Below are 22,791 nucleotides of genomic sequence, written 5' to 3'. Positions count from 1 at the left end.
TTTACCTTGCATGTCCTGCTCTGAAGCATCCTTGTACCAGAGCTGGGTAGTTGTAAGTTGTTCTTATGTCCCTACCGGATTATAAAATCTAATGCATGTAACATGGAACAAGTCTGAAGTGGGTCTTCAAAGGCAATGTAAGCAGGCCTAAAAGACTAATTTTCCCAATTAGAAAATGGAAGTAGTATAGTTCTGTTCAATCCTTAATTTTTAGTCTAATACTAAATTTGTTTTTAGGCAGGTGTTGGATGGATGCTTTGGAGCTGGCACTCAAATGTTCAAGTCTGCTTAAACGTACAATGATTAGGGAAGGTAAAGAACATGATTTGAACTCTTCAGCAGACAGTAGTCATGTCTCTTTCTATGGTCTGCTTCGTGCCAACAACATGCACAGTGGAGAAAACCTACCGTAAGTGAATTAATTACTAAACCTGATTGTCTTTTTGGCAGAACCTTGTAGTGATGACTTCTCCACAGGGACATTAAGGCTGCAGTTCATTTTGCTCCTGAGTTCTCTTTACATGCCTTCTTTGCACTGTGTTTTATAGTCTGCACATAAAACAAAAAAAAAAATCTTTTTTCAAGAAAAGTGGATCCAGAGGAAAGTTTGGCCCAAGGAACTTGAAGCTGAGTATCACATCAGTAAGTTTTAAGTACTTGGCTAAACTGTTCAAGATAGAAAAAAATGAAAATTTTAAGTTCATGTCTCTTGTTAGCTTCACCAGAAGATAAGAAGCTTAGTACATGTGGCACAAGTTGGTAGATGTGAATTTAGGTTGCTGTTCTTAATGGATGAATAGAAATGAATAATCTTCTTTAAATTATTTCAGCATGTCTTATCTTTGAACCATCAGATGGATGTATTCAGTCACCCTATTATTAAATTAAATGCATAAAAGTTAAAATTGTCTGGTATCACCTGGTATCTAATGTGTGAGTGCCCTTGACTAACTCCCTGTTTATTTCAATAAATGCTTTCAGCCAGCTTTTGAGAGCAGAAGCTTGTGTGGAAATACATTATTAAACAAGTGTAGTGAATGAATGGTGTTTTCAAATGCTTCAACTGTGTTTCCAAAGTGCATTAGAAATTATAACAGATTTAGTTCTTTATTTGAAATAATTGGGTCTGAAGCTTGTGCTATGAACAGTTTCTCTCAGTAGACTTCCACCAATTCAATATACTTTCAGGTGGTCATATATTTATTTCAAATATCTCCCACCTATGAAGACTTTGCTGTCCATCTGTCTTTTCTGAGAGGGCAGGAATTTTGTACTGCTGTTAAGAGTATGCTTCTGTATTTGAGACAGAGGCCTAAACTGGGAAAATGTAATTCTTTTTGGAATAGATGGTCTGAGAAAAGCACAATAAAGGCAAATTGTTGCCTCTGGCAACAATTCAAGGCCCTATCCAGATGACCAAGCTTGGCTCAGCTACAGTTTTGCTCCTTCTGTTATCTTGTAGAAACAATACAAGTGCTGTGTGCAATTCAGCTGGAGATCTGTACTCTTGAAAAGTAGTTTAATATCAGCTGCTGGCCCTGATTGCAATCACAGCAATTAGCTACAGCTGTTAAGTCTAATTAAGATTAATGCTTTAATTAAGTAGATCTTTTGATATAGCATATTGTAAGATTATTTAGTGTGTTTAACTATCTAAGTGAAAACCTGGCAGGTCTAGCTTTAATGGGGTTGGCAGAAGAGGGAGAAGAAAGGTGATGAAAGCAATTTTAGCTTCCACTGAGAGTGAGTTTTTTAAGTATGTTAATAGCAAGAGGAGGTGCAAGGAAAGCATTGGACCAATATATGTTCAAGATGGTCACCTGAAAAACAGGGATGAAGAAAAAGCAGGCACATTCAATGCTGCTTTTTTTTTTTTCCCCTCAGTCATTAATAATGCTAGTAGTGAATTTCCATTTGTGGACACTGAAATTTTAAGAGATCAGTGTATCAGCTGAATGTTTTTAAGTCCATGGGGTCTCATGTGATACATCCCAGAGTACTGGAGGAGCTAGTGGATGTTACGGCGGGAAATCTCTCAAGCATCTACCAAGAGTCTTGGGAGTCTGAGGAGGACTCCACTGACTGGAAATTAGCCAACAGTATTCAGATTTACAAGAAAGGCCTGAGGAAAGACCTGTGAGTCTAACCTCAGTATCTGGAAAAATTATAGAGGTCATACTGTGTGCTGTTGAAAGACATTTAAAGAACAGTGCAATCACCAGGCACAGTTGGCATGGGGAAAGTCATGTTTAACTAATGTGGCATTCTTCTATGATAGGATCACTTGCCTACTGGATGAAAGGAAGGCAGTGGATGTAGTTTTTCTGGATTTTAGTAAGGCTTTTGATACTGTCCCTCACAAGATCATTATCCAGCTATGAGAGTCACAATGTGCTGATTGAAGAACTGGGTGAATGGCAGGACTCAAAGGGATGTGGTGAATGGGGCTACATCTGGCTGACAACTGGTTGCCAGTGGTGTCACTCAGGGCTCAGTCCTAGGGCCTGTTCCATTGGGTATTTTTATCAGTCATCTGGATGTAGGAATTGAATGCACCATTAGCAGGTTTGCTGATGATACCAAACTGGGAGGTGCTGTTAACTCTCTCAAGGGATGAGAGGCCTTGCAGAGGAATCTGGGTAGATTGGCATGAAATTTAACAGGTCTAAATGTTGGAGCCTGCACCTAGGACAGAGTAACGCTGGGCACAAGTATAAATTGGGAGAAGAGTGGCTGGAGACCAGCCCTACTCTCACCACAGCCCTGGGGGTGCTGAGGTGATCGTTGAGCATGAAGTGGGCTTAGGGCCCAGCTGAGGGGCAGTGGAAAAAGGTCTGGGGGTGCTGGCTGAGAGTGGGGTCAACATGGATCAGCAGTGTGCCCTGGCAGCCAAGAGGGCAAACCCCATCCTGGGGTGCATCAAACCCAGATAACCTGCTGGTCAAAAGAGATGATTATGCCACTGTATTCAGTGTTCATGTAGCCTCATCTTGAGTGCTGTGTGCACTTCTGGGCCCCACAATTTAAGAAGGATATGAAGGTTCTTGACTATCCTGAGGAGGCAGCAAAGCTGGTGAAAGAGCTGGAAGGCATGTCCTGTGAGGAGTGACTGAGAACTTCCAGTGTGTCTAGTTTGGAGAAAAGGAGGCTGAGGGACAACCTGATTGCTCTCTTACAGCTTCCTGAGGAGGAGAGGTGGAAAGGGAACTGCTGAACTCTTCTCCCCGGTATCCAGGGGTAGGAAGCATGGAAATGGTTTAAAACTGCATCAGGAGAGTTTTAGGCTGGACATTAGGGAGTATTTCTTTACTGAGAGGACAGTCAGACACTGGAACAGGCTTCCTAGAGAGGTGGTTGATGCCCCAGGCTCATCGGTGTTTAAAAGTCACTTAGACAATGCCTTTAATACCGTGCTTCAACTGTTGGTCAGGCAGTTGGACCAGAACACTTGCAGGTCCCTTCCAGTGTAACTGTTCTAAACTTGGTATGTTTGTCAGTTCAGTGAGAAGAGGACATCCTATATGTTTCCAGCAAAGCTAGTTTGACACTGCTGCCAGATGAGGCTTGATATTGGCAATTTTAGTATATATTTTATTAAGATCCTAGTTTGGAAACAATGAAATTATTGTGTAAAGTTGAAGATTCATTTAGCCTTTTTTTTTTTTTTTAATAGGCTAAATGACAGTGAAGTTGAAAGGCATCACTTTAAAGATCAAGATACGTACTCTGACAAATCTGATAAAGAAAATGACCATGACCACGAGGAGTCTGATAATGAAGGATTGGGGAAAAGCGAAGAAAGCGACAGCGACACATCAGAGCGACAGGATGATTCTTTCGTTGATCCAGAACCAATTGATATCAAGGAAACTACTTACTTAGAACAGAGTCATGAAGAACTTGGGGAGGTATAAGTGCTGTTGATGTAGTGAGCAAGCAGCTTCTCCAAATAGAAAGCTGGTATTTTAGGGGTCAGACTACACTTGAAAGCTGACTTGCAGGATTGGCTTTCCATATTTTCAGTAATAATGAGTGGAAAAGGTTCTGTTCACCCACTCTGCTTTGCCACTCTTGTGCTAATATATGAGATTTTAACAGAGATAATGAAATTATCTGGAATATTGCTTAGACAGAAGGTGCTGTTTGAAGGTGCTGCAGCAGAAGTTGACCATGACTACTTGTTTTGTTGTTACTTCTATTTGATTTTTATTAACTTAGTCCTGTTTTTTCTTCAACTAAAAATCTTCAAGTTGAAGGTTTGAATGCAAACTGACACTTCTTTTTTCTACTGCAAGCAAGGAGTTAAGCAGCTGTGGGATGTGCAGAATTTAGTGGAAAGCCTGCTGTGTTCCTGATGTCACCTTGCATTCTAATGATACCCCAGATACCATTCCACTTCTGCAGGTTGTTTTATGTATCTACACAGGCAAATATGACAGGGATTTGTAAACGAAAAAGCTTAGTAACAGAAACAGAGATAAGCTTTCTTCTCAAATCTTTCCTTTCTCCTCAAGTGCAAACTATGAGATTTTTTTCATACCTATGGAATTTGCATACTTTATGCTTTAGTGCTTTCTATTGTTGTGTCTAGACAAAGCAATATTTTAGGGAAGCTGAGGAGTTTAGGATGACAACAAATTCTTGAATATGCATTTTAGAACTGTTCTGAAAAGGTGTTTTTGCTTGCTTTTCCTACAACCATTGCTTTTGATTTCAGAAACTGTAAGGAAGAATATCTTCCGTCAGACAGAAGCATACTGGAATGTGGCTGCTGATTTTGCTCATTTACCCTTAAGTCATATGTGTTTTTAAGAAAAACCACTGATACTGCTGACTGGTCAAGGCAGTGAAAAGCATAAATGTGTCAGCTTTCATGGTTGGGAAAAGCTGGTAGAATGAACAGCCCTTTGGTGTATAAGTCATGCACTGAGAACAGAGTAATGCACTTGATGCCTAGGAAAGGACTAAGGAAGGTTTTCTGAACAATATTCTACCTCAAGATTTTTTGTCTAGGGCTGATGCTAACAAACAGTTTTTAATGCTGAATAGTATATTTATCATACTTCATTAAATATGTATCATAAGTGTATTTATAGAAACCTGATCTTTCTTCCATAGTTACTTCAGCATCTCTGAGTGGTTCGTTTTAAGTATCCATTTTCCATTCTCACTGCAACCATAGAAAATGTTGACCTGTCTTCTGGAGGATTATTTTCTTTCTCGTTTCTGTAAGCGGTTTTTGGTTCATCCTAGGCAGGAGAGGCTGCTCAGACAGAAGTAGTGTCAGAAGAAAATAAAAGTTTGATCTGGACACTATTAAAGCAAGTTCGGCCAGGAATGGATTTGTCCAAGGTTGTACTGCCTACATTTATCTTGGAACCTCGCTCTTTCCTGGACAAGCTGTCTGATTACTACTACCATGCAGACTTTTTGTCTGAGTAAGTAAATTCTATCTCTGTTTTCATTCTTTCCATTTTTTTTTTTTAATTAAAATAGGGCAACAATGTCAGATATCCTTGTTTTCTGGAAGCTAACTGCCTAAGAACTCATATAGAACATCTTGAAGGCTGGCCCCTCTTAGTAATTTAATAGCAATCATGTTGCAGTTTAGCTTCTGAAGACTGGTTAGAAGACTTCTCAAAATTAGTTTAATTATTTTTTCTCAAAGAAGCGTATTAAAAATGGTAATCCAGTACCAGTTAAACTTTTAATACAGTGTTCTGTCCAAATTTATAGTTGCCTGCTCAAATGTAGCTAATAAATTAAAGACTGTAAATTGAAATATTATGTTCTCTGGAGTAGTATCTTATAAATGGAAGACTTTAGTGGAGGTGGAACAGAATTTATTGTTACAAAGAACAGACTCAAATATGGAAATACGGTTTCTGATTTTTTTGTTTGATTTCAGTTTTCTGAAAATTATTTGAAAACTTTGAATTTGGGTGAGATTAGGCTGAAAGTTTTACAGTACTGCAATTCACAAACCTGTTGTTTTAGTCAGCTCATAGATTCAAGATATGTCATAACAATTGATAGTGTGTTTATAGCTGAGACAATACTGATTGTATTGTCTCAATAAGCTGACAGTCTGTGTGTTCTGTTTCACAGAGCTGCTCTTGAAGAGAATGCTTACAACCGCATGAAAAAAGTAGTGAAGTGGTATTTGTCAGGATTCTACAAAAAGCCAAAGGTGTACTTCCACATATTATTTTGTTGTTAGTCATTGTGTCTAGTTTGAGGGCTTAGGATTGTGCTGGAGTAAATTTTTCCTTTCAAATTACATTGTTATGCATTTTTTAAAAAAGCAAAGTTAAGTGTTTAGGTTTTATTTCTTACGCAAATAGATCATGGAACTTTCTAGTCCCTTGCCATGCTTAAAATAGACTCTATTCAATTTCTTTTGTCCCTCGGAGTAGAAGTTGAGCTAAATATTTTCTGATAAAGTTAAGCCAGTTCTATATTTATCATTCTTCAGTGATAACGTTCTGCAATTGGAGGACTAATGTTTCCACTACTTCATTTAGCTTTTCGCTAAATACTCTTTATAGTCATGTTGGTGGGAAACAGTATTGAAAGTAAGTACTTACTACCTAACTTCAGACAAAAGCTCTGTAATAATTCTACCAAAAAAAATCTTATATTCTGTGTGTCCTTACATGTAGCCTGGAATAGTTTTCTGGATATACTAAATGTATGACAATTTCCTTAGAATGAAGAGCAGAGTAACTGAGCACAATATTGAAATGATGAAATAAAACACTATATAGTTTAGCACATATATCATGTACTTCAGCATATATATTATTATTATTTTTGTGTGTGTGTCTTATCTTCAGTGACAGACTGTGGCTTGTGTACATGCATAGTGTGCTTACTCTCTATTTCTTTTTAGGGACTAAAAAAGCCGTACAATCCTATACTTGGAGAGACTTTCCGCTGCATGTGGATTCATCCAAGGACAAATAGCAAGACTTTTTATATTGCAGAACAGGTAGATGCAATGACTGGAACAAATATTTTTAAGAGAAATAAATGTGTTGTATATTTGTGCTAGCAAAATGACATGGTAGTTTCAGAAAATGTATTGAAATGTATGAATAGTATCCTAAAAACTCTCCTGGTGATCATAGTGTTCTTACAGATGTCTCCTTTAAGTGTCCCTTCCTAGAGAGACAGAGAGAAAGGTGTTTACAGCATTTCTGTTCCCTCTTACTCCACGAAAAGTCAGATGCTAATTTTCTTAACTGTTGAAATGCAGTACGTATTTGCTTGATCTTTGTCTCTAAAGATTATAGCCACATTTCACATAAATTAACTGTATTCCAATATGTGCAGCCTGAAGTTTACATTCTGTCATTATTAGCTCAAGTTTTATACTATATTGCATGTTCTTGGTTTTCTTTTTTTCCTCTCTTTTTTTTTTTTTTTCAAATATGTGGTTTTTTTCAACAGGTATCACATCACCCTCCAATATCTGCCTTCTATGTTAGCAACCGCAAGGATGGTTTTTGCCTTAGTGGTAGCATTCTGGCCAAATCAAAGTTCTATGGTAAATAATGAGGTTTTTTTGGTTGTACTTTTATTGAGGAATGTAAAATAGGTGCACTTGAGCTGTGTTTTGTGGGTGAAAGAAGGCTGTTAGAAGAATCAGTGTTTGACTGTTGTATTATCCTTTCTAATTTCTATTTTTGGAGTATTTTAATTTTTAATTGGAGACACTGTATTATAGTGGCTTCACTAGACAGAACAGATTGCAGTGCTAAATATACTGATGTTCTTAATTTTATTGCTCAGTTATTAGGAAATATTGGCTGTTGTCTTTCAGGGTGAGAAATATGATATTCTGTTTTTGAATTTCAGGGAATTCATTATCTGCCATACTAGATGGAGAAGGACGGCTAACATTTTTAAATAGGGGAGAAGATTACGTAATGACAATGCCATATGCTCATTGCAAAGGTAGTGGGGTTTTTTCATGCTCTAGATGGTAAAGTTTTGAGAACAGAAGTTTGTTATTCTAAATAGTTCATTATTCTAAATAACATACTGTGTTGGATTCAAGCCTGTCATCTGAGAAGAGTGTTCTGAACATTGGCAACATTGGTGGATCTAGGCTTCTGCATATTTTATAAAGAGAAAAATACATCTGTCGTTTAAGCCATGTTTTATTTTTTGGCACAGAAAAAGATTTTTTTTCATAAATACTAAGAAATAGTAAGAACATATATATATATAGCTGTCACTACATGATACTAATTTACTGTTTGAATTGCCTTTTTGTTAGAACAATTTTGAGCTTTTCCAATATTTTCCTCTTGTAAACATAGAAGGCAGTGTAGTATCTATACTACACTTTGTGATTCAAGCGTAAATCATGAACATTTGTCTTTATGAGAAACCAGTCAGTGGTTTGTAAAGCTTTCTGGAAGGTCAGTAGTGGTGCAAAATACATTGTAGAATTGCTTATTTTTAAGGTGAAACTTATTCAGGATTGTCTACCCATATATTCCAAAATTCTCATTCAGAATAGCTAGAATTCTCTTTCAGAAGGCCGACTATAAAGGCAGCAAATATAATAATTTCTTCATTTGAGGTGTATGAAGATCAATTAGCAGAATTAGATAATTTGACATGAGCTTAGTAGGCTTTTCTCTTTCCATTGTTTTTTAAAGTTTTTAACATTATGTTCAATTTTTTTATGGCTTTGGCGACTAAAATAATACTAAACAATTAAACCAGATAACATATATTTATACATTCAAGTCAAACAGGAAGAAGGAGGACTAGTGTGACTAGTAAAGCTGATAGAGAGGGAGAAAGGTAGAAGAATATGCAGGGAAGGAGAATGTGCATGGTGAAACAAAGCTATTTGCACATCCATCCACTGTATGTAAAATATATTCAGTGTTTCAAGCACTGGATTGCAAGGGAAAGACATGGGAAGGAAAGTATGCTCAGCATTGTCAATCTTGTACTTCCAGAAGTCTTCAGGGAGGTGATCAGTGTTGTTTTATATTGGTTGTCCATGATTGCCTTCACCTGTGGTCTGATTGTACATACTGCTTCTGTTTGAGGGAAGTTTTTCTTTGTTCTTTTTGTTGTAGGTTATTTTTTTGTCTTAACCTCAGAAGCTTCCCTTCCCCAGTCATTTCCAATAAGACTAAACATCACCCTTGCTAGAGCCAGCAGCATAGGCTGCCAAAGATATGTCTTCGTAAACTGTTTTTCCTGCTTATCTGTAATTCACTTAGATCTTTTTGTTTCTGTTTGGGTTATCTTATTTGGCAGAAAGATCATGATCATCGTTAGGAAAGGTCATCTGAAAATACAACTTTTCCTCTGGCACAAGCATGTTTACTCTAGGAATTGTACCCACATAGCTTATGTTTTTTGTTTTGTTCCGTTAAAAATACTCGTTTTACCTTTTTTTTTCTCTTGCAGGAATTCTTTATGGCACAATGACCTTAGAGCTTGGAGGAACAGTCAACATCACCTGTGAGAAAACTGGCTACAGTGCAACAATTGAATTCAAACTCAAGGTTAGTAAATGCTGCTAGTGGGCACAAAAAGGAGAATGAACATAATCATACTTAAAAAAAAATCATTAGGTGACTCCTTAGATATGGTCTGATTTAGTATGGAATTATCTTTCAGAAAGTAGAGGAATTTTGTTTTAACTGCTACATTTCCATATGTCTTAATCTAGCAAATTGTGATGTTTTTATGTTTTCATTTTTTTAATAAAAGGAGTTGTCATTCTTTTCTTAATGTATTCTTCTGAATCTAAAGCTTTTGACTGAAATTTACGGTGCTCTATACAAGTCTGGTGATAACAGATGCAAACATATAGTTAGTTGTATGACTCTTAAGAACAGCTCTGTTGGGGAAAAAGCAATGGTCTGTCTCATCTTCAGCAGTGGCAACAGTGTGTGTCTAGGAAAGTGTAGGAACAGGGGGAAGTGTTCAGTGATCTGATCAGTGTTTCAAGCATTTCGTGTGTTGTTGTTAATACACCTTGGTAGTTTTTATTTCTCTGAAAATGTTCAGGATCTTTTTAAACTCCTAGAGAGCCCATGGAGGAGAACTCACACCTGTGTTCCCCTCTTTAATCCTGGGTAAATTTAAGTTGCTCACAACACCTCTAATAAAAATGAGTCCAAGGCTAACAGTTGGCTAAGATTTATGTCAGCCTAATGCCCCATGCTAAGCAACAGTTTACATGGACTATTTTTGGCAGCTGAGCATAATGTAGGAGCATCTCTCCGTTCACATAAGCTAAACAAAGGTTTCTAAACTACTTCTAGTACTAATTCTACTAATACTACTACTTTCTACTACTGAAAAATACGTTTGCCATCTTTGAGGCAGAAACTGATTTAAAGCTGAATAAATAGTTGCCAACAAGTGTGCACATGGAGAGGGAAATTGCATGTGATTGAAATTACAGGGGAAACATAAAAGGTGAGAGGCTGTGTTAACTTTGCCTTGTTAATTTTGCCTTGTCAGTCCACAGCATACATATGCAGTCTGTCAAAAGGCCAAAGAAAATCCCGGTGGTTGTGTTTGTGCAAGAGTTAATCTCGTAATAAATGGTCCTTGGCAAATTGGTGAAATTACCATAGCAAATGACTGTCCCCTTTGGGATATTATTATGTCACTATTTTCTGCATTATTTACTGTTTTCTTTACACATTTCTTAGACAATACTTTTGCTCATCAAATCTCTTGAAATATAGCCTGAAGAAACTACTTACTGTGCTTTTAGACTTCTTTTGGGAATTAAATCGGAAGAAATAATACTAAAAGCCATCAGGGCTGTTTACAGCACATTTCATAAATGTACTTTTTTCCGTAACACTAAACATAGAAACAAAAATAATAGATTATCAAAATAAACATGAAACCATTTATTTTTATTTTGCAGCCTTTTTTGGGTAACAACGACAGTGTTAACCAAATATCAGGGAAAATTAAGCTTGGCAAAGAAGTTCTGGCTCTTTTAGAGGGTCACTGGGTAAGTAGTGAGTGATGGTCTTTTTTAAATTCTGGCTGACAGTTGAGACAGGTGAAAATAGCACTTAGTTACAAAAAAGACTCAAGTTTAAAAATAAAAGAGTTAAGTACTGATTTTATAGAAAGTATTCAAGAAGGTATAGAATCAACATAGTGCTATTTGTAGCTGTTAGAAAATTGAGAAGTTGTGCATGTTTGAATAGTTAATGAAGAAAGTAAAATGTTTCTTCACAATGAAGCTTGTGAAATGTTTTGGTATATGCGTTAGTACTATGAAGAATTGTTATGGCACCAACATGAAATATTTAAGCTTGTTCCAGTTCTTGTGAGGTGACATGGCCTTGCTGGTTTTTGAACATGGTATGATTCTATTGTTCCAAGTTAGAACCTACTACAAAAGGGAGAAATAGAATTTTAAACTTAGCATATCTAAATATCCTTAACTGCATGCATTCAAAAGATAATAAATTCTCATTACAAAAAAAAAAAGGCTTATTCCTCCCTTTTTTGTAATTTTGTAATTACCTTGTAATTACAATTAAGGTAACCATATCTGTTACAGGACAGTGAAGTTACTATTACTGACAAGAAGACAGGTGTTTCAGAGACATTCTGGAACCCAACATCTGATATCAAGCAGCGCAGATTACCTAGATACACAGTGAAGTTTGAAGAGCAAGATGACTTTGAGTCAGAGAAGTAAGTTCACTTTAGAACCATGTATTTATTTTGACAAAATAAAACTCATTATCTTCTCCAAATTATAAGCAAATTATAATTTCTTTTCCATGTTTAATGATACTGGCCTGTAAAACAAGTAACACTGTTAATAAGATCATAATTTATAAACTTTACAATCATGGACAGTCACGGTAGAAATGTAGATAATGTTCTGTTTGGAGGGTGGTCTATTTACGTAGCCTATAATTGAGGAAATAGTTTGCAATTATTTTGTCAACCAGATTCTGTCTGTGTATTGTTCATTTGTCAGGCTTTGGCAACAAGTGACAAGAGCAATAAATAATAAAGACCAAACAGAAGCTACTCAGGAGAAATATGTTCTGGAAGAAGCTCAAAGAAAGAGTGCCAAAGAGAGAAAACTTAAGGGTGAAGAGTGGACGTGCAAGCTGTTTGATCAGGATTCAGTCACGGGAGAATGGCACTACAAATACGCTGAGTGAGTCTTGAAGTGCTTGTAGCAAAAACTGCCTGTTAAGTGCTTGAGGTGATGTTGCTGAGCCTCTTCCTGTGGCTTTAGGAGCAAAAGTACTGAGACATACAGCTTACGTATAGTGACAAATCTGTACTATGTTCTAGATTTTCTTGGGCATGGCACCTTGGGGTTTATTGTGCTCCCTTTTTCCCCCCTACACTGACCAAAGCAGCTATAGAGATTTTCCATACCAGCTGGAAATCAGAAAATCAAGTGTCTGAAAATCAGAGAAGCCTGTGCTTAGTTGATTTGAGCTGTTTAATTTGTTATGTATTAGAGTAACTCTGAGAATAACAAGTTTACAGCAATGCTTAATGCTGGGACCAGGTGGCTCTGCCTGGCTGTCGAATATGCCCGGCGTACATGTGTGTGCGTGAATCTCTGTGATGATCTGGATCAGAAGATGAAGATGTAGCTGTCTCCCTGACTGCTGGGATGCATTCTGTGTTCTCACCAATGTCACTAAAGTCAGCTTGGAGCTGAGGCCTTTACTAGTGATGGTTTTGATAGAACACCCACATTCTACTGATTGTTTTTCAGTACCCAGCATCGTTCTGTATTGTAGAGACTGTAAAAGTAAAATATCCAAGGATGATACACGAGTTGAGTAACTCTGATGCCATGGATGATGGAAGTATATTCCTGTGGCTAAATCTGGGAGGCCTTCTCCTTTCTGTAGAAGAAAGGCAAATATTGGGGCAGTGGCCTAAGTATATGTATAGAGAAGACTACAAGAATCCTGAGTACTCTTCATGTCTCCATGAAATTTGCAACTTAGAGGTTTCCTGGAACCAAGCAGAGAACCTGTGTATTTAGCAACTCTCAGTAAATGTCTTTTCTGTGAATTTCCTTGGTTTTCTTTTAAGTTTGTGCAGACTCTTACCACTGAAAACATCCAGCAGCAGGGAAATTCCCTAACTAGATTAAATGCTCTGTGACACACCCTCTCTTGGTTTGAACCCTCTAGTGCTGTTGATGTCTCTTCCTGTTAGGACAGTCCAGCTGAATTGACTGCCCATACTCTCGAACGCTGTGTAAAACCATTAGGAAAAGTACTGTACTTCAAATCTGTTAGACTATCCCCTGCAGCTTTAATACCTATCTTGCTAATCTGCATTATTTCTTGTGACCTTGAGGCCTTATGGTTCAAGGATGTGCCATGGAAATTTTACTATGTGCTAGAAAGCAGCCTGCACTGTCAGCATTCCTTGGAAGAAGCTTCTGTCTCCTTTAAGCGTATAATGCTGGCTAACCACCTGGTCCATGTAGAGAGCAGTTTTTTATGCTCACTGTGAAAGATGTGGTCAGTGAGCTGTGGCATTTGTTAAGGTATCTGGATTATAGATTAAGGCATCTGGATTACAAATACAGAAGAGAGCAATGCCTAGTTCTTAACCCAGTTACCTCAGATGGCATTTAATTCAAGTCAGGTTAAGCTAAGATGTTAAGTGCAGGACTATGTTCACCACACATGAAACATCTACAAACTATTAAAAGGCATACAGAAGCACATGAAAGGAAATCCATGCTTAATCTACTCTCCCTAAAGCTGCATGTCAGAACGACTCTGATGCAGCTCACTTGCAGTTTCCTGAAACAGTCCACAGCTGTAATCAGTGGGGCCATTGGTCTTTGCCTTTGGCTACTTGTTACTCTCCACTGAGCTATGTGTCTTACGCTTTTTTTTTTTAAGTTCTATATCAGGCTATACTTGGAAAAGCTTTCTTAAAAAATCAGAACAAGAAAACTGTGCATAGCTCATTAGTGTCTCATGAAGTCAGTCTTGATTACTATTAGCCCCCTTTGGGATGAAAGCAGGTTTGAGGTAACTGATTTTTAACCTCTTCTTCCTAGGCATCTTTTAAAAGAAAAAAAAATTGCAACAAAAAGTGGTCAAAAACTAAAATAATTTTTAATTTCCCCTAATTTCCTTGTAGTTCTAAAATAATAACTGTATCTTAAGCAGGAAATCTCTCCATGTTTGACAAATACATATCACTGACCAAATAAATTCATGATATTGTTGGTTAATACAATAGCTTGTATTCTTACCAGATGGCTGAGGATTTGACCTGGATGTGAACTTTATTTTTTGTCTCTCTTGGCCCTTTAGGTTAGGACTGGGCTATAAGTGGAAGATCAGATCGCTTATTCCATGTCTGACTTTTATATAGGGAGAGCTTTAGCCTCTTCATACTGAGTAGTTACTGAGCAAGGAAATATTTAAATCGCTGTAGTGTTAATAATATTTCCTTTTTCTAGTACCAGACCATGGGACCCTTTGAATGATATGATCCAGTTTGAAAAAGATGGCACAATCCAAACAAAAGTTCGACATCGGACACCAATGGTATGTTCCAGTTCTGATAGCACGTGCAGCAAGATCCAGGGACTTGCATATATTATGCATTATCTGTATAAAGGTCATCAAAGCACTGGGATTGATGGGAAATGCTGTTATCCAACAAAAATGTTGTTTGCCCAGTCCATAGTCTTTCACTTGTGTGTTGCATCCTAAGCAGTAAAGATGAACTTGAATGGATGGGAGTATAAAATATGCAAACTTGAACTCAGCAGTTTAATGTGTATTATCCTAAAAGGGTAAGATGCACAAACTTTAGGCTGCTTATGCCTCAAAAATTTTAACTTGGACTTCTATTGAATATTATTCTTTTAACTGTAACTGTTAGAATGTCCTGCTTTGCTACAGTTCTGGTTCTCTGGATATAACACATAGGTTTATCAATTTTAGGTTACTGTTCCAAAAATTAAACGAAAGCCAGCCAGTCAGAAGAAAGGAGAGTGTGGTTTCTCATCCCCAGAGCCTGATAACCAGGATTCCTCTGGGAGTGAAGGTATGAAAAGATATATTTGCATACAGAAATAATAAATTTATTTGACAGCTAAAGAGTTCAGAGTCACACATACTCTTCTTATCTCAGTGACTGTATTATGTTTTATATCACGTTGAATATGATGTGAAGCACGTTCTGGAAAACAAAAGGAGCAGAACAACTCATGGTTTTAATTGCAAACTTTCCTGTCCTATTAAATGCAGTGTAGGCAGGCTTAAATGCTGCACGTACTTAATACCTGGGGGAAAATAATGGTGTTTGTAAAATCTTTTCTTTCTTAAAACAAGATGAATTGTTTTAATTTGTAGTTTAGTATGTGGCAAGGGGGCAGATTTTTGTTGTTGACAATGCTTGCAAAAATTAAACAACATCGTGAGTTTAAGATATTTCAAGCGCCTAAATTGCTGTCCTTCCGTGCTATAGGTCACTCAGAAATAAAGGTTTCAGTAGAAAATAATTAGAAAACTTTCTCCTCATTTTTGCAACCGGTTTAGTTAGTCATTTGTACTTTATTCCTTTTGTGGCTGAAGTCACTTCAGTTACATCTGGCTTTTCTATCCTTCAAGCACAACTTCTGAAGCATAATACAAGAATAAGGAAAAAAGGGGCAGACCTTGGTGAACTGCAGAGTGCCATTGAATCTATAAAGGAAACACAAGAAGACATTAAGAGGTAGTACTAATCAAAATACTTGAAAATTGTTTAGAGAATAGTAATTCCATAGCTTTTTTCCCCCCATTTTCTGCTTTAGAGCCTTACTGTTTTTATTCTTCTTCACAACTATTGATTGCTCATTGATATTTTATAGTTTTCCTCAAAAGCTCCCTTCGACAGGGAGCCTTAACATAGTAGAAAATGCCAAATTGTCTAGTTTGTAATTTACAGGATATTGTTTTCTATCTTACAGGGACATTATGGCTCTACGAAATAGAGTCTCTTCTAATTCACCACCCGTGGACTACCATTTCCTGCAGTTTAAGCACTATGTCTTCATTTTACTCTTGGTTCTACTACAGCTTGTCATTAATTTCTTGTTCAAATAGGAAGTGTGAACAAAGGCCTTCTCAAACTGGAACGATCAAACTGTTACTGGGGACCATATTTTAAACTGGACTTTAAATGATGCAATATTATCTAAAAGAACCGTGTAGCAACAACTCACAGAACTTTGCGTCAGCGTTCATGGTTCAGAATCATACTCCTGTCTACCCAGTTGAAGTAAGAATTGTGTAAGTGCCAGTACACTCTTGCTCCTGGTGTGTGCCTCTGTCTCGTAGTCATACGACATCAGCCTTGCGTTTATATTACATCATACACTGTACTGATCAATCTTCACCACAGAATAGATGAAGTTAAAAACTCAGAGGTCAGACCTTGTAGGTAGGATGTGATTACTATTATGGTAGAATGATAAACGAATATACTTCATTACATATAAACTTATCATTTTTATAAAAAAGGAACTTTTGAAGTAGCCAACAGCTTTTGTAAATAGCGTTGGGAGTTTGGAAGTAAGCTTTTGCTTAAGGTCAAACAAATACATTATTATACAAAAAATCATGAGCGTTAGGAACTGGCAAGTAAAAAGCTGAAGTCTTTGGGAAATCTGCAACATAATGTCCTTGATTTGTTTTGGAAGTATGAAGTTTTTATCCTGAATCACTATAGGCTTGAAAGCCAGCTGTTTTATAGTTTTAAAACTTCAGATTCTTCATAAAAACATTCCTGCATCTACTGTACAGAGCACATTTTTAACTGTACAGCACCCAGGAAGGTACTCTCTCTCATGAACTGCAAATGTCAAGAATTTCTGGTATGTTTGTAAGTCTTGATAAATCTACAGTTTTGACTTTAGATTTGTGTATGGCCATGTCAGGGTAAGACTGCTGATGCCAGAATTCTTGCTTATTTTTGAAACAAAATGTGAAGACGAAGAGGTGTGTTTAGTGTGTAGCTTGAGCTGAACCTCCCAAAAGGCAGACAATGTAGAACAGGATTCGGGTACTGTCATGAGTTCACTTGCAAATGAAACGTGTGTTTACAAGGGTAAAGTTCAGAAATTTTGCAGTGGCTAACACCACATATATCAAAACAAATGAGAGGGAAACCCTAAGTATTTGTGAGGAAGGAAATCCCTCCTTACTGCAAGTATATACTACCTACCAGAATACATGAATACACCTACTTAGTATGCTGTAGCCATACAAATTAATGTGAAGATTAAATTTCAATTCAGAAGCAGGGTTCCTAATGTTTTTTATTATGCATGTGTAGAATTTGTAAAATTTCAGCAAAAAAATTTAGTGCTGGTGTTTATCTGGTGAGTTCCTTGTGCCAGTCAAGCGTACCAAGTCAAGAAGAGGCTGTAGTATTGTAAAGATACTCTCAGTTACCCAGATGAGACAACAGGAAGACGAGCGGCACAACGTGAAGTGCAGACAAGTTCATTTTCAGGGGATCCTCTCAGGAATCAAATCCATCCTGGGCAGTGGAACAGTTCAAAGGGCATGTTTGGCTTTTTGGCATGGCCAGGTTATCCCTCTGCCTTGGGGTAGCCTCCTTGACTCACCAGGTGATCTGCCTTTCTGTTCTGCATCAGTCTCACTAGTATTTAGTGAAAATACTGTTTACTCTTTTATCTGTCTAGCTTATATATTTCTGTGGCTGACAGCTTCACACACCTCCCCTTCTTTTTTACCTTTCCCCTTTGAGCCTTAGCTATGTGAAAGTTTATTGTGTAAGCACTCAACTTCAGCATATTGCTTACAGCTTCACATTAGCATGGTTTGGTCTTGAATAATTTTTCTGGAATGTGGTACCTTAAGCAGGTCTTGCATCTATGGGCAAGACCAAAGTCCCTTTGTAAACAAAAAATTACAAATGCCTAAGTCTCTAAGTGGAAACTGAAATTGTTAGCCATGTATAAAATAGCATTAAGAAAGCAGAATATTACAGCTTTCACTTAATGTTCTCAGCCTGGAATTTGGCCATTCGTTATTGCATTCAGATGTCAAAGCTTCACCTGTCTTAAGATCCAGTTCGAGCCTTTAAACATATTCTGTACATGAGAATAATCCACTAAATGAGATTTGGGCCATGACTTCAATCGCCTGAAATAATACTCTGCTAAATTTGTGGTGCTGAAACTCTTGACCGATAGTTATAAGTTTCTGTTTCCCTTGTAAATAGAAATGTCCTTCTGCCTTTTCATGTTGATTTTTTAATCACTTCTGTTCAAGAGCAGTAGGTAACACAGTTCGCATGTATTTGTACATGGACTGCGTGGTAGTAACTGGATTTGACCCAGCAAGAAGATAAGTAAAGCACTTGAACAGAGCAAGACAAAATCCCTATGCTTATTTTCCTCTTCAACTTATTTTTTAGAGTTGAATTCTGTTGTAAAAGTGGTTTTAGTGATGATCTGAAAAGGTAAAGGATATGTGATGAAACTTTTTGAAAAGTAAAATTGCAGACTTCTTGAGTGTATGATCAGATAAATTTTGAAAAGTACAGTGAAAATGTAGTAATTCCTATTCTGATGGGTTTTATATGATGTTCCCTCATTTGAACAGAACAAAGAAACTTCTTGAATTTTTGCAGTACAGCTGGTCACAGGCACGTATGGAGCCTTTTCTTTAGTGTATCACCATTGTCCTGTTTAACCATGATGTATAGCAGATCTTGACTCTCCTGCCTGCTTGAGTTCTGCTCATAGTTATAAAAATGGATTGTACAGTTTGCAGATGTTGGAGAGCTGTGGCCTCCTACTAGTTTTTGAAGTTTAAAACAGCACTTCACATTTGATTTACAAATCTTGTTTTGTTTGGGTTTCTTCTCTTGTACAGGAAATATTTTCAGAATTTGTTGCCATGTGGTTTTGTTTGGTTTGTTTGTTTTCAAATGCACTCTATGCCTTTAATTTGCCATTTAGGTACAGATTGCCTAGTTGGGTACAGATGACCTAAGCTAAGAAAAAGTAAATATGCCATGTGAAATGCAACAAGTATCATTTTCAGCAGTAGATGATGTTTCTTGCATTTCACATGTTGATTCCTTTTAAATAGTTGACATTACATGAGAGTATATAGCCTGGTCGTCATGTCATGTTTGGTTTGGTTTGGTTGTTGTTTGCTGCTCTCCTGTGCCTTTGGCAATTTTTTCTTTTTTGCTGGACTAGTGTTTATGAAATAGACTTGGGATTCAATGTTTCCTATAGTTTCTTAAATGCTGTTACTTTTGGTTATTACCACTGTTTGTGTAAATAACGTATAACAAGAATTCTGTACATCTGTAAGTTTTAATTATTTTTATTTCAAGAGTATCCTCAAATCACAGAAAATTTAGCAGATATTCAAGTATTGTAAACAGTGCCTTCTTGATGGGTTTTTTGCTGTTCCGAGACATGTAAAGATTTGTCAAATTTGTGCCATATGTAACATCTGACCTTTTGTTAGGGCTTTTGTGGTTGTGAACTGATTTTCCTGCTTAGTCAGACTCTGGGAGGGGAAAAAAAACTCTTAAAGCATTGCATTACTCTCTCTTTCTGGCTGGCGAGCCGAAAGTGGAGGATTTTGGGTGTTTACAGTGAAGCTGCACTACTTTGTAGTGATACAGAAATAGCCATAACGAAGTAAGAACTTCACGGAGACATTATTTGGGCCTTTTCTTTTAACTTTTTCCCATTTCTGCCCTGCCCCGCTCTGCCAAGCGCGAAAATCAGCCCTCAGGACACAGCGCCCGCCTCCCCCGTCCCCGCGTGTCCCGCGCAGTCCGTCATTCGGGATCACCGCTCTCTGTGAGGGATCTGAACTGTAATAGGGCGGCGGAATCCGCCGCCGCCGCCTCCAATAAAGATGTGTCGCACCTCGGCTCAGCCTCTCGGCTCTGTGCGCCGGTCCCCGGGCCGGACCGATTCCCGCTCCCGCTCTCCCCGTCCCCCTGGGCCGCCCCTCGGCCCTTGCCCAGGCGCGGCCGTGACGCGCGGCAGGCGGAAGGGGCGGTGCGATGGCGGCGGCGATGGCGGAGCCCGTGCCGGACCTGCCGCGGCTGTGGCAGGAGGCGGCAGCGCTGGCGGGGGCGGTGCGCGGCGCGCTGGGGCCGCGGGGCGGGCGGGCGCTGCTGCTGCGGCCCACGGGCGAGGCGGTGCCGACGCGGGACGGGCGGCGGCTGCTGGAGGCGCTGAGGTTGGAGCCGCCTGCGGCCAGGTACCGCGGCGGGGGGGCCGGGCGGGGCCGGCGGCGGCGGCTCCTTAACGCTGCCCGTGTGCCCGCAGGGTGATAGCGGCCCGCGCCTGCAGCCACCGCGCCGCGACGGGGGACGGCGCCAAGAGCTTCGTGGTGCTGCTGGCGGCCGTGCTGGGCGGGCTGCGGGCTGCGGGCGGCGGCGCTGGGCTGCGGCGGGCGCTGCGGGCCTTCGAGGCGCAGGTGCTGGAGCGGGCGGCGGCGCGGGGGCTGCGGCGCCACTGGCGGCCGGCGCCGCCCGGGCTCCCGGAGGCGCTGCTGGAGGCGCTGCTGGAGCCGTACCTGGCCGGCCGGCTGGGCCCTGGCGAGCGGCGGCGCCTGGCGCGGCTCTGCGCCGAATTGTGCCGCCGCTGCGCCCCGGCCGCCGCCGCCCGCCCTGAGGCGCTGCGGCTCCTCGCGCGGCGGTTCGCGGCCCTGCACGCCGCCGTGCCCGGCCTGCCCCTGGCCAGCTCCACCATCCTGCCCGGCATCGTCCTCCGCAGGGACTTCGCTGCTTACTGTCCGGCCGAGGGGGAGCTGCGGGTCCTGCTAGTCACTGAGCCCCTGCAGCCCGCCCTGACGGCCCCCGGCGTCGAGTTTGTTGTCGACTCCGAGGGTCAATATGAGGCTTCCCTGCGCTGGATCACAAGGAGGACAGAAGCCTTAGTGAAACACTTGCAGAGCAACAGCGTTAAGCTGTTACTGTCGAGCACGAAGCAAGACGAAGTAGTTATCTATTATGCCCAACTATATGGTGTTTCTGTTGTAGAGTGCTTATTGTCAGAAGAAATGGCCCTTATCGGTGAAATCACCGGCGTCTCGCCTTATGCACCTTTTGGTGATGACATGTACAGGGAAATCACTGAAACTGCGGTGGCATCGTTTTGCCAGCCCTTGCTGCTCGGCTCCAAGAGATGTGTCCACATTGGCTTCACCAGTGTGTGTGCCTTCCAGCCCCATTGCCTGATCCTTTGTGGGCCAGTCGATGGGGTCAATGAGCAACATACCGCTGCTTTACAAGAGGCCTTCATTATGCTGCAGCAGCTGTTTAAAACAGTTGATCAGAGGGGGGAATGCAAAGCGGAAGGTGAAAGCCAGAACAAAGCCTCAGATGTTTGCAGTTGGGATTCTTCACCTACTCAGAAACAAATTGTAGTAGAAAATATTTCTTGTAATAGTAACCAGGTTTCTGAATGTCAGCTGAAAGCATTTAGTGATGAAACAGAGACAAAAATTTTAGACCCTGATAAAGGTAGTTCACTGGTGGACAAGCAAAAGAGCTACAGCACTGCTGTGTTGGCATGTAACGCTGATACAGTGACTGCATGTGAGCTCCTGGATGTTGGCAAAGGACTAGATAAAACACGTTGCAATATACTTCCATTTAAACAGGAAGAGAGTTGTGTAGCTATTGCACAGGATCATTCCAGCTCCCTCATAGAAGCAGGATCAGTTTTGCCAGTAGGAGGTTACTTTGAAATCCTTTTACATTATTATATTCAGTACTATGCAAAACAGTGTCAGCAGTCAGAGATAGCTGTCGTATCTAATGTGGTTGCTGATGCTTTGCTAAGTATCCCTAAGGCCTTGTACAGGACAACAGAACTAGACAGCTTTACCAAATTCTATCTCAAAGCTGTTAATTCACTCCGAAAAAATCAACCACTACCAGAGAACAAGGAAGGCTTAGAGTCAGTGTATTGCAAATACCAGTTAGTCGTTTCAGTTCTTCATTGTGTTACAGAGCTTCTCTCCATTGACTTAATAATTGGTATTAAGCAGCTGGTGCAAAAAACTGAGGACCATGATTCAGAAGATGACTTTTGAAATCATTAATAAAGAATGGTTTTGATTATGTCTTATGTCCTTATGTCTTCTTGTCAAATGGACGTGTCTCAAAATTCAGTGCTAGAGACTAAAAGATATCTTTTTAAGTCTAGAGATCTACTGTGCTACTTCTTTTAGAAGAAAAGGAAAAAAAGGGCTAACCAGCTGAAGATAGGCTGGGACAGCTTGGGAGAATGTGTTGACTCAGTTTACACACCACAGGGAGTGGTGTGTTTGGGCATGCACTGAGGTTGTAGCAGCCTATGGGTTTTTCTTCATGCACTGTTTCCCAGAGATTATTTCTGTTTTGTGCTGTTATTCTATCATATTTCTAAATATGGGTTGTCCTCCATGCAAAGTGAAATTCAGGTACACATGGACACGTTTCGACTGAGATCTAAACTCAAAATATCATGTAAAGTGCAGGCATACTGGTATTAATAGACAAAGATTAAAAGAATGTTTTTTAAAAAAATCTTGATGTTTTAAGCCTCCTTTCTGCAGCCCTTGGCAAACTTGCATTCTGCCCCATGTGAAATTCAGCAGACTATTTTGAAGGTGCTCACCCCAACCGCAAGGAGTGTAGGTGCGTTTTAAGCAAAGTGATCCTATTTGTCAGGTAGCAGATTCACATATACGGGCAGGTAGTTTCCTTTTTTTTTTA

The 22,791-nt window shown here is 39.5% G+C and overlaps 2 protein-coding genes across 5 annotated transcripts in view; both read left to right on the top strand.

Moving 5' to 3' along the window:
- OSBPL8 (oxysterol binding protein like 8) overlaps positions 1-16,496 on the top strand; it is an 84,501-nt gene extending 68,005 nt beyond the window's left edge. For all 4 annotated transcript variants that reach the window (XM_032687498.1, XM_032687497.1, XM_032687499.1 and 1 more), the window contains 15 exons: positions 238-409; positions 3,674-3,908; positions 5,254-5,438; positions 6,109-6,190; positions 6,893-6,991; positions 7,453-7,549; positions 7,861-7,959; positions 9,442-9,539; positions 10,925-11,014; positions 11,576-11,712; positions 12,005-12,190; positions 14,489-14,576; positions 14,979-15,081; positions 15,648-15,753; positions 15,989-16,496. In XM_032687498.1, coding sequence (XP_032543389.1) covers positions 238-409; positions 3,674-3,908; positions 5,254-5,438; positions 6,109-6,190; positions 6,893-6,991; positions 7,453-7,549; positions 7,861-7,959; positions 9,442-9,539; positions 10,925-11,014; positions 11,576-11,712; positions 12,005-12,190; positions 14,489-14,576; positions 14,979-15,081; positions 15,648-15,753; positions 15,989-16,124 — 1,913 coding nt within the window. In that variant the 3' untranslated portion in view covers positions 16,125-16,496. The remainder of the gene's footprint in view (positions 1-237; positions 410-3,673; positions 3,909-5,253; positions 5,439-6,108; positions 6,191-6,892; positions 6,992-7,452; positions 7,550-7,860; positions 7,960-9,441; positions 9,540-10,924; positions 11,015-11,575; positions 11,713-12,004; positions 12,191-14,488; positions 14,577-14,978; positions 15,082-15,647; positions 15,754-15,988) is intronic.
- A 3,574-nt stretch (positions 16,497-20,070) lies between these two features.
- On the top strand, positions 20,071-22,162 carry BBS10 (Bardet-Biedl syndrome 10). Its single transcript, XM_032687501.1, has 2 exons — positions 20,071-20,285; positions 20,354-22,162. Exons 1-2 carry the CDS (start codon positions 20,086-20,088, stop codon positions 22,125-22,127), a joined length of 1,974 nt encoding a protein of 657 aa, XP_032543392.1. The 5' UTR covers positions 20,071-20,085; the 3' UTR covers positions 22,128-22,162.
- Positions 22,163-22,791: the final 629 nt, after the last annotated feature.

The sequence above is a fragment of the Chiroxiphia lanceolata genome, chromosome 5 (genome assembly GCF_009829145.1).
Source record: "Chiroxiphia lanceolata isolate bChiLan1 chromosome 5, bChiLan1.pri, whole genome shotgun sequence".
NCBI lineage: Eukaryota > Metazoa > Chordata > Aves > Passeriformes > Pipridae > Chiroxiphia > Chiroxiphia lanceolata.
Note: the sequence above shows the minus strand (reverse complement) of the source record. Positions and strands in the feature narration are given on the sequence as shown.

What these genes read in the sequence shown, in the direction of transcription:
- BBS10 (XM_032687501.1), top strand. Translation starts at nt 20,086, where the DNA reads ATGGCGGCGGCGATGGCGGAGCCCGTGCCGGACCTGCCGCGGCTGTGG. An exon ending in TTGGAGCCGCCTGCGGCCAG is followed by an intron (nt 20,286 to 20,353) that starts GTACCGCGGCGG and finishes GTGTGCCCGCAG; the next exon opens with GGTGATAGCGGCCCGCGCCT.